The sequence below is a fragment of the Eucyclogobius newberryi genome, unplaced genomic scaffold (assembly GCF_026437365.1).
Source record: "Eucyclogobius newberryi isolate DKJ021-1_F unplaced genomic scaffold, fEucNew1.0.hap1 SCAF_15, whole genome shotgun sequence".
In the NCBI taxonomy this organism is placed as follows: domain Eukaryota; kingdom Metazoa; phylum Chordata; class Actinopteri; order Gobiiformes; family Gobiidae; genus Eucyclogobius; species Eucyclogobius newberryi.
This window is the reverse complement of record NW_027315779.1, coordinates 15513138-15523817: the sequence shown is the minus strand read 5'-3', so window position 1 is coordinate 15523817 and position 10680 is coordinate 15513138. Positions and strand designations below refer to the sequence as shown.

The following is a 10680-nucleotide window of genomic DNA, read 5'->3' as shown; positions in this document are numbered from 1 at the left end:
AGAAGAAAATAGAGTTGAAGAGGCACTTATATGTTCCGATTAATTTGCCTCATTGACTTCTATTCAAGTTTTCTCATCACAGAGCCGTCCAGACATACTCTTTGAAATTTATCAGTTTTTGTTTCGACTTAATTGCCGCCAAATTCAGATAAGCAGATACTTGGAAACAAGATAGCTGATTGTCTTGCTAAGCAGGCGCTAAAGGAGGAGATCATGTTTAGGTTAGGGTTAGGGTTAAGTAGCTCTTAGTTAGACAGAGGTGAAATCTCTAATCATAAGTCAAATTGTAACAAAGTGGCAGAGGCGCTGGGATGAAGGGCAGAAGGGGAGGCACATGTATCAGGTACAAAAGAAGATAGGGAAGGTAAAAACTATGGGGCTGAGCAGAAGAGAGCAGGTGGCGATTACAAGATTAAGATTGGGACACACTGGGTTAAATAAAACATTAACGTCACTGGGGAAACATCCTTCAATGTCCTTTTATGATGCAGTAGGTTTGAGGCAAAGAGGAAGGTTTTTAAGCAGGATTTTATCAGGAACAGAGAAGAAGTGTTTGGTTTAAAAAAAAAAAAAATGAAAACCACGGAATGCAATGACTTAGTAAAATTCTTAAGGCAAACAAAGCTGATAAATAGAATTTGAGGTGTAGATGCAGAAGTGCAGATACTTTGACCCACACTCCAGCACAGTAGGTGGCGGAAATACACCTAACGTTGGTTGCCACCATGGATGCATTATATCCACCCGCCAAAAAAAATAAAACAAGAACAAGAAGAGTCAGAGGTTTGTATGTGGGCAGAGGTCAGACATGTAGTTCCAAACAAGACATTAACAAAACATTGAATATCGAAACATTTTAATAATTCTGTAGTACTAATACATGAATGACATGAACTAGACAACATGCCTTTTTTATATAGGCTTGATGTATCCAAGATAGAGGAGATCTTTTTTAACAAAAAAATTGAGAGAGAAAAAAATTAAGTCTTTTATTCATGCTCCGTGTTGGGCTCATTGTTTGCAACAATGTTATGAATAGCAATTTCATCACGCGGTCTTTGAAGTCTTTGTTTCTGAACACTGTGCTGAACGCCATAGCAGAAGTAGATGATTAAACCTGTTAAACCAAAAGTGTCAATACTATGTACAAACAAGTGGCCTATGTTTGATATGAGTTCTATTCATTAGTACATACCTATGGCCATCCACACTGCATATCGGATCCATGTGTCCTGCCCTAGCTGAACCATTAGGTAGACATTTACAAAGGTGCTCAATATTGGTAGAAAAGGGACAAATGGAACCTGCATTAAAAAAATAAGAAATTGTTACAACACAATTTAATGTGTCTTTCGTTGTTGTTGTTGTTGTTGTTGTTGTTGTTGTAAGAATCATACCATAAACGCAGCTTTGGGCTGGCTCTGAGGCTGTCTCCAGATTATAATTATTATAACAAAAAGCATCAAAACATTTACAGTGACACAGAGCAGAATCCACCACTGATGGTCATGCAGGGCCTCAATACCACCGGATATGAAGAGACTTAAACTGATTACTAAAAAGACTGGGATAATACACAAGGCATTGAAGTAAATGTGAGATAAATTATGAAAATTAGTAACATTACTAAAGACTTACTGATAAAAACGGCAGAAACTGAAGCATTTTTAGATGTCCTTGCTGTGGGTTGCATTGGAGGACATAACAGCCCATGGACCGTCAATGGCTCTGGTTTGTTTGAAACTGAATCATCACTATCATCTGGTTGAAATCTGGGCAAAAGTGTAGTATTAATCATAAGGAAACATTTAGTCTTCACCACAGTCTTCAAGGTTAACTCAGCAACCACATGGTATACCTTAGTTTGAGGATACAAATTGCTACTAGAGTGTAAGCAAAGAGAGTCCCAATCGACATCATATCAACCAGAGCTTTCAGGTCAAACAACAGTGCCATGATAGCTGCAAAGACACAACATCCACATACTAGTAATAATCTTCAAAAGAAGTAAACAAAGAGAAACGCAATACCTGCCATAATCCCCGAGGCCAATGTTGCTATAACAGGACTTTGTCTGTCACTCATTTTACTGAGGGGCTTAAAAAGAAGTCCATCCCTGGCCATTGCGAAAAGCACTCGAGGCATGGGGAACATAGATCCCAAGAGGCTATGGGCAGAAGTGGGTAATGATTACACACTTACATCTGTACCGCTGAGTAATATTACACCCAAATGTTGACTGCAGTTTAAAAAATACAATTTTGAAGTAGAAATAATTCAGTGATTTATGGCGAATCATCAAAAAGTGTGACAGATACCTTATGTTCACAATATGTTTGTATTTCTGTACAACGGAGTATAAGGGCCAACCAAGAAAAAAAAAGAGATTAAAGTCATTAATTAATGAGAAAAAAGACGTTAATTAATGCGAAAAAAGTCGAAGTCAGAAAAAAGTCGTAAATTAACGACAATAAACTCATTAAATAACGAGAAAAAAGTCATTAATTAATGAGAAAAAAACTCATTAATTAAAACTACTTAATTAACGAGAAAAAAGTCATTAATTAATGACTTTATTCTCGTAGTGCCCCGCATTTTTTTTTTTTGGTTGGCCCTTATACTCCGTCGTATTTCTGAACACGTTTTCCACAGGTTTACTTTTAACTTTAATAATCAATATTATTCAGAAGTAATGGTACTCCTACTTTATATTTTTGGTTACTGCTGCTGTAAAGTCGTAGAGTTTAAACATTTCACAGTTTAAAAAGTATGTACCTTGTTGAGAGCGCACAGAGAGATCCTATTGCCACAGCATATTTAGCCGGGCCCCAGCCAATGAACGTGAAGGCAACTGGCAAAGGACTGTTAACACTGAGTAAAAAATATGGCATCATTAGAGTGAGGGCAGCAGACACGCCAAAATACGCCAAGAAACAAATGAGAAGAGAAGACACGATGCCCAACGGAATGGACTTCTGAGGGTTTTGCATCTCTTCCCCTGAAAAAAAGTGAATGTCATTAACATTTTGTGAATGTTGAAATAACAGCTATAGTGGTATAGTGGTAAGTACCTGTTGTTGCTATACAATCAAACCCCACAAATGCATAGAAACAAGTAGCTGCTCCTGCCAAAGTCCCTTCTAATCCAAATGGGAAAAAGCCTCCAGACCCATAGTTGGTGGTCACATTGAAAGATATGTTCTTTCTATAAAAAATAGTTTGTTTGTTTTTTCAACAGAACAGCACTCTTTTCTATGTAGTGTATTTTCTAACACTTACCTATGTTCATTCAGAACCTCTTCCCCAATGTACCAGTTGTTAATATCTCCTTTTATGAATCCAGAAAGGATGACAAACAACAACACCAATACATTCACTGCAGTAAAAATCTTATTGACAATGGCCGACTCCTTGGCACCAAATGCAAGGATCCCTAGTGAGAAAATATTGTGCATGAGGTATTTTCATACAAATTACACTGTCAAATATGAAACAGTGTTTTACCTGCCAGAAGCATAACGAGGGCTGCAGCAAAGAAGTCTGGGTAAGGTGCTAATCCTGGTAAGTTCATAGGGGCATGTTTCCCCAGAGTATTAGCAATAGCTTTTCCAATTAAGTCATCAAAGGTCCCACTCCAAGCTCTGGCTACGCTGGATGTTCCTAAATATGACATAATGACAATATATGTAAACGCATGTATATCATTAGTCAATGTAAACTTGCATTACACGCTCCAGATACTGTATTCTCAAAGTGCTTTACCAATGACGTATGACAAGAGAAGGTTCCAGCCTGTTATAAAGGCCCATATTTCCCCCACTGTCACATAGCTGTACAGATAAGCAGAGCCGGTCTTGGGAACTCGAGCTCCAAATTCAGCGTAGCAAAGTCCAGCAAATACGGACGCTATGGCTGCGATGAGAAAGGAGATGATGATGCTGGGACCAGCCACAATACGGGCCACTTCTCCGGACAAGACGTACACCCCAGCCCCCAACGTGCTCCCCACACCGAGAGCCACCAGGTCCAGAGTCGTCAAACAGCGCTTAAAATTGGACACCTCTCCTTCAGGCTCCAATGGCTTTCTACGGGACAGGCTTTGGAGGAATGACAACACTTTTGCAGCAGACATCCTGTACAAAAAGATAAACTTTAATAATTGAATATTTTGGAGGCTTCTCAGATTTGTGCATAAACCAACAACAACACTAACACAAATGTAAAACCATATAATATAAAACATAGTAAGATTAGTTTCCTTGCAACAAGCCATTTTAACTACGTCATGTCCACAGAAAAATACAAATTCAAAGAATGGTTTTGATTATAGAAACAGAATGCTATGCACAAAACTGCCATCTCTGAGTGGCATAATGAATCTTAGTAAACATGATTCAAATATTGGATGAATGTCCATATTTTCAGATTTGACACCCAAAAACACAGTCCTTCACTGTAGAACATGAAAACCATAACATTTGATATCAAAGCCTAGCTTATTTCATTCACTAAAAAGATAAGAAATTATTAAAAGTGACTTGATGAGAAAAGAGACCCTTACTTTTTGGATGTAGTGATGCTTTTTGATCCTTCGTCAACTTTGCTCTTGGTGAGGACACATCCATTCGCTGTGAGGACGCCTCAGCCCAACATTTTTTACACATTATGTTACATTTTGGAGGTGTGTGCTAGTTTTGAAAAAAGCAAGGTTTTGAATGATTTGTGGCATGAGGTGTTGTGGCACGTTGAGCAAGGGCGCCACCATTAGTTAAGTGATTTCTTCATTTCCTTCAAAACACCTTTTGATAACGATATGTCACCATTTGCCATAACCTTAGGATGTGCAATGTTTCATCATGACATTACTTTTGTTGGAATAGAATTTGGTTATAACAAATGCACACCTCAAACATCTACTTGTTAAGCTTTCATTTGAGAAATCTTAATTTAATTATCCAATTATCATACTGTCCACTAAAACAGCCCTTAATGTCTCCAAACTATTCTTGTCTATTTCTGAAATAGTAAATTCACTAGCGTTTTATCAAGTGTCACTTTTACATACTGTAGAGATTTGTTTCTTTAAAAAGTACCAACGAAAGTATGTTGTTAACTGTAATTGTTGTCTACGGTGTCTTCTGCTCAGCAACCAACTGGACCATGGTTCAACAGAGCAGAAGAAGACATCTCTGTTTGAGGAACATTATGGTGCGACCCACTGCTTCCAGGGCTGGATTGCATCAGGCGTCAAACTCAGAAAATGCTGGGAAAAAATATTAAAATCTTCTAAATTTGAGCAACATAAGTCAAGAAACATGTGTGACTGAATGCAAAAAAATTTAAAAATTGTCAATTCTAAATCTTGTGCAACTCTACTTTTTTGAGTTGGGAGGCTTCGCTTCATTAGATTAGGAAATTGCCCACCTCTTTTTTGGTTAATAATTGATCCACAGGTACAAACTCGGGCACTCACACCATTGTCCAGTACATTTAGCCCCTGGGATATTTTGAGAAAAGACTTAAAACCTGCCACACTTGGATTTGACTGAAATGTAAGTGTTTTTTTGTTTTCTTGAATATAATTTGTTTCTTGCAATTTGTTCCATCATTTTTTTTACAGACAAGATCCAAAAATAAGTCAATTGATTTTAGTCGCTTCTTTTACATTGGCCCTTGAGCACCAGAAATCTTACGTAGACCAGTAAGAATATAATCAGGGGTGACTTAAGAGACTTAAGAGACTTAATAAGAGAGTACGGGTCTATGGCGCCTGATTTGATCTTATTGTGACAGATATTTTAACACGATACAAGACCAAGTACGGTAATACAAATTATTTCATGCCAACACAGTTTAAATTGGTATTATGTAGTCCTTTCCTTACACTAGCACTGCCTGATATCATTAGTGCTTTCCAGATTCAGTGCACGACTGCAGTAGCGGTCACCATGGAGACGGGCTTGACTGGCCACAGCATGGGACCAGACCCAAGCAGGAAGAAGCTCAATAGACTGTGAACTCACTTTCTTGCATCTACTTCTGTCTGCATATAGTTACTTGTAACATGTTTAAATTTGTCTTGGGTTTAGGGACCTCTGATCTTAAAAGTTAACGAATCTTATTATTAGTTATTTTGTTTTCTTTTCTTTGTGTAACAAAAGTTGTAATGTTCTTAACATGATCAGCAGGACACAGGAGGGAAGTTAATGGCGGAGCAACACTTTGAGAGTACAACCATTCTAATACCGAGTTATAAAGGAGAAACAGCACAAAGATGAGACTGGTCCTGTATTATTTGACACTGCTGAGGGCCAGTTGTGTCATTTCAACATATGGACCCCATCAAAGAGCTCAGATGACAGGGGACATCCTCCTCGGTGGACTATTTCCAATACATTTTGGGGTGACATCCAAAGACCAAGACCTAGCAGCTCGGCCTCAGTCTACACAATGTGTCAGGTAATAAATGTCCTCCTATAACAAAAGTCTTGATATTGTTCCTTTCATAAGTTGGTTGTTGTCACAGGTTTAATTTTCGGGGTTTCCGATGGCTCCAGGCCATGATTTTTGCCATTGAGGAGATAAACAACAGCAGCAGCCTGCTGCCCAACATCACACTCGGATACAGAATCTTTGATACATGCAACACAGTGTCTAAGGCTTTGGAGGCAACTTTGAGCTTTGTAGCTCAGAACAAGATCGACTCACTGAATCTAGATGAATTCTGTAACTGTACAGACCACATACCATCCACCATTGCAGTCGTGGGAGCAGCAGGGTCAGCTGTTTCCACTGCAGTCGCCAACCTTCTAGGTCTGTTTTACATTCCTCAGGTGAGACACTTTGGTTTAGTAATAAAAAACACATAACTTTATGGAAAATGTCTGTATTGTAATGACCATAGCTGTTTGAATACATATTTATAATTCAGCCAAAGTTTATTTGTATTTACTACTTTTGCAGTATTTTGTATTTCTTTATCCTAGTTTATATTTTACTATTATTTTTCATTGTTTAGTGTTGTACCATAAAGCCAAAGTATTGAATTTGACTTTTCCTTATTCTGATTAAAGATCAGCTATGCCTCCTCTAGCCGTTTGCTGAGTAACAAGAACCAGTACAAGTCATTCATGCGGACAATTCCCAATGACGAGTACCAGGCAACGGCCATGGCTGACATCATTGAGCACTTTGAGTGGAACTGGGTTATTGCTGTGGCATCAGATGATGACTATGGACGCCCAGGCATTGAAAAGTTTGAGAAGGAAATGGAGGAGCGGGACATCTGCATACACTTGAATGAACTCATCTCACAGTATTTTGAGGAGCATGAGATCAGGGCAGTTGCAGACAGGATCGAGAACTCCACAGCTAGAGTAATTGTTGTGTTTGCCAGTGGACCGGACATTGAACCTTTAATCAAAGAAATGGTGAGAAGGAACATTACAAACAGGACATGGCTGGCCAGTGAGGCATGGGCGGGTTCATCTCTCATAGCTAAACAGGAGTACCTGAATGTTGTAGCAGGAACTATTGGATTTGTCCTAAAGGCAGGGACCATTCCTGGATTCACAGAATTTTTACAGCAGGTGCAACCAAAGAAGGACAGCCACAATGAGTTTGTTAGGGAGTTTTGGGAGGAGACGTTTAACTGTTACCTGGAGGACAGTCCCAGACTGCAGGAGAGTGAGAATGACAGCACCAGCTTTAGGCCTCTGTGCTCTGGAGAAGAGGACATCACAAATGTGGAGACGCCATACTTGGACTTCACTCACCTCCGCATCTCTTACAATGTGTATGTGGCGGTCTACTCTATTGCACAGGCCTTGCAGGACATCCTCACCTGCACGCCTGGACGCGGACTTTTTGCCAATAATACATGTGCTGATATCAAGAAAATTGAGGCATGGCAGGTAGGCTAAAGTCTGTTTTCAAATTTTACATGCATGAAATATTTGTTTTAAAACGGTGATTCCTATCGCCAGGTGCTCAAACAACTGAGACATTTGAACTACACCAACAGTGTGGGCAACAAGGTGCACTTTGATGAAAACACAGACCAATCTGCAAACTACACAATAATTAACTGGCACCGGTCACCAGAAGATAACGCAGTCCTGTTCAAGGAGGTCGGCTATTACAATGTGCGCGCCAAAAAAGGAGCCAAATTGTTCATCAACAAGACAAAGATCATGTGGAATGGACACAGCTTTGAGGTATGTATGAAATTCAACAATGAAGAGGCAAAAACTTTAAATCGATCTGTATTCTGTGTTTTACAGGTGCCGTTCTCAAACTGCAGTGAGGACTGTGGACCTGGCACAAGGAAGGGCATCATTGACAGCATGCCCACTTGTTGCTTTGAATGCACTGAATGTTCAGATGGAGAGTACAGCAATCAGAGAGGTAGGAAACAATTCAGGTTTATAGCATACACTTGTTACATTAAAAAAATTTTTTTTTTACAGATGCCAGTGTTTGCACCAAGTGCCCCAATAATTCCTGGTCCACCGGTAACCACACATTCTGTTTCTTGAAGGAAATTGAGTATCTGTCTTGGACTGAGCCCTTTGGAATAGCCTTGACTATATGCACAGTTTTAGGTGTTGTCCTGACAACGTTTGTCCTGGGAGTGTTTGTCAAATACAGAAACACTCCTATAGTGAAGGCAACAAACAGAGAGTTGTCTTATGTCCTGCTGTTCTCGCTCATCTGCTGCTTCTCCAGCAGCCTCATCTTCATCGGGGAGCCCCAAGACTGGACCTGCCGCTTACGCCAACCTGCCTTTGGCATCAGTTTTGTCCTGTGCATCTCCTGTATTCTGGTCAAAACCAACAGAGTGCTTCTGGTATTTGAAGCTAAGATCCCCACAAGCCTCCATCGTAAATGGTGGGGCCTGAACCTGCAGTTTCTCCTGGTTTTTCTCTTCACCTTTGTCCAGGTGATGATCTGTGTGGTGTGGCTTTACAATGCTCCGCCATCCAGCTACAGAAACCATGACATTGACGAGATTATTTTCATCACTTGTAACGAAGGTTCTATGATGGCTTTAGGCTTTCTCATCGCTTACACCTGTTTCTTGGCTGCCATCTGTTTCTTTTTTGCCTTTAAGTCACGAAAACTTCCTGAAAACTTCACAGAGGCCAAGTTCATCACCTTTAGCATGTTGATCTTCTTTATAGTTTGGATCTCTTTTATCCCTGCCTACTTCAGCACTTACGGCAAGTTTGTGTCAGCTGTGGAGGTCATTGCTATTTTGGCATCCAGTTTCGGGCTGCTGGCCTGTATTTTCTTCACAAAAGTGTATATCATCCTCTTCAAACCCTCCAGAAACACCATTGAAGAGGTCCGATGCAGGACAGCAGCCCACGCGTTCAAAGTGGCTGCAAAAGCTACTCTAAAACATGAAGCTGTTTCTAGAAAAAAGTCCAGCAGCATTGGAGGGTCTTCCACCCCTTCACCCTCCTCCTCCATTAGCCTAACGACCAACAGGAACGACAGTGAGCGCAGCTCCAGGCCCAGGATGAGCTTGGGCAGTGGGACGGTCACTCTGTCTCTGAGCTTCGAAGAGTCACGCAGGAGTTCTATCATGTAAACATGGCACACTTTTCTATTCATTTAGCATTCTGTGAGTAGCAGGGTCAGTATAAATATACTACTTACCGGGGAAGAAAATAAAATAAAGTTTAGTAAAAAGTTTAGTAGAAAATCTGTAATTTTAAGGTTTTTATATTCAAAGATTTTTTTAATGTTGCAATAAAATATATTTTAAATAAATAAATAATAGGAGCTACAGTATTTTATAATTTGTATGATGACAATTTCTTTTGTACAAACGATGCGGCTAGGGTTGCACAATATCACAATCGAATTGTAATCAAAACTATCAAATCCCAAATACTGGATGTATTTTATTATTCGCATATTATGTCCTCTGTAAAGAACAAAACTTATTTTTTTTATTGGAACAATCTTATTGTCTCTATATGGGCAATATATTGAAATGTAGATAATACTGAGGGTGTTGTTCTGTAGATATGTAAACTTAACATAACTGAATATCTAGCATATTGATAATAGAATAAAAAGAGCTGATTAAAAAGGTTAAAACAGTTACGTTGTAAACTTTCGCATTTGTCTGATAATAATAAGATATAACATATTTACTGTTTTTAACTGTTGGTTTGTTTGGTGTATCTCTCATAACTGTTGGTCTGTTTGGTGTATCTTTCATAACTGTTGGTCTGTTTGGTGTATCTTTCATAACTGTTGGTCTGTTTGGTGTATCTTTCATAACTGTTGGTTTGTTTGGTGTATCTCTCATAACTGTTGGTCTGTTTGGTGTATCTCTCATAACTGTTGGTTTGTTTGGTGTATCTCTCATAACTGTTGGTTTGTTTGGTGTATCTCTCATAACTGTTGGTCTGTTTGGTGTATCTCTCATAACTGTTGGTTTGTTTGGTGTATCTCTCATAACTGTTGGTCTGTTTGGTGTATCTTTCATAACTGTTGGTTTGTTTGGTGTATCTTTCATAACTGTTGGTTTGTTTGGTGTATCTTTCATAACTGTTGGTTTGTTTGGTGTATCTTTCATAACTGTTGGTTTGTTTGGTGTATCTCTCATAACTGTTGGTTTGTTTGGTGTATCTTTCATAACTGTTGGTCTGTTTGGTGTATCTT

At 39.2% G+C, this 10680-nt stretch overlaps 2 protein-coding genes across 3 annotated transcripts; one reads left to right on the top strand and one right to left on the bottom strand.

The window, feature by feature from the left end:
• Nucleotides 1-917: 917 nt before the first annotated feature.
• On the bottom strand, nucleotides 918-4665 carry LOC140360827 (cationic amino acid transporter 2). 2 transcript variants are annotated; one of them, XM_072446240.1, is made up of 12 exons: nucleotides 4562-4665; nucleotides 3763-4133; nucleotides 3505-3660; nucleotides 3280-3433; nucleotides 3072-3205; nucleotides 2776-2998; nucleotides 2031-2167; nucleotides 1859-1961; nucleotides 1639-1772; nucleotides 1398-1564; nucleotides 1196-1304; nucleotides 918-1117 (listed from the first exon to the last, which is right to left on the bottom strand). In XM_072446240.1, exons 2-12 carry the CDS (start codon nucleotides 4130-4132, stop codon nucleotides 990-992), a joined length of 1815 nt encoding a protein of 604 aa, XP_072302341.1. In that variant the 5' UTR covers nucleotide 4133; nucleotides 4562-4665; the 3' UTR covers nucleotides 918-989. The 2 variants fall into 2 exon arrangements, with proteins under 2 accessions (XP_072302341.1, XP_072302342.1); XM_072446241.1 differs by lacking the exon at nucleotides 4562-4665 and having other exon boundaries at nucleotides 3763-4157.
• Nucleotides 4666-6532: 1867 nt separating this feature from the next.
• On the top strand, nucleotides 6533-9656 carry casr (calcium-sensing receptor). The gene is given in 5 exon segments (XM_072445561.1): nucleotides 6533-6833; nucleotides 7074-7913; nucleotides 7986-8216; nucleotides 8283-8451; nucleotides 8454-9656. Coding segments are annotated over 5 exon segments (2655 nt in total). The 5' UTR covers nucleotides 6533-6560; the 3' UTR covers nucleotides 9596-9656.
• The last annotated feature ends 1024 nt before the right edge of the window (nucleotides 9657-10680 follow it).

Excerpts from the sequence above, each read along its gene's own strand:
- LOC140360827 (XM_072446240.1), bottom strand. The coding sequence starts at position 4,132 with ATGTCTGCTGCAAAAGTGTTGTCATTCCTCCAAAGCCTGTCCCGTAGA. Across the intron at positions 3,434-3,504 it reads CCTCGTTATGCTTCTGGCAG|GGATCCTTGCATTTGGTGCC; the intron begins GTAAAACACTGT and ends TTTTCTCACTAG. Across the intron at positions 3,206-3,279 it reads GAGGTTCTGAATGAACATAG|AAAGAACATATCTTTCAATG; the intron begins GTAAGTGTTAGA and ends TATTTTTTATAG.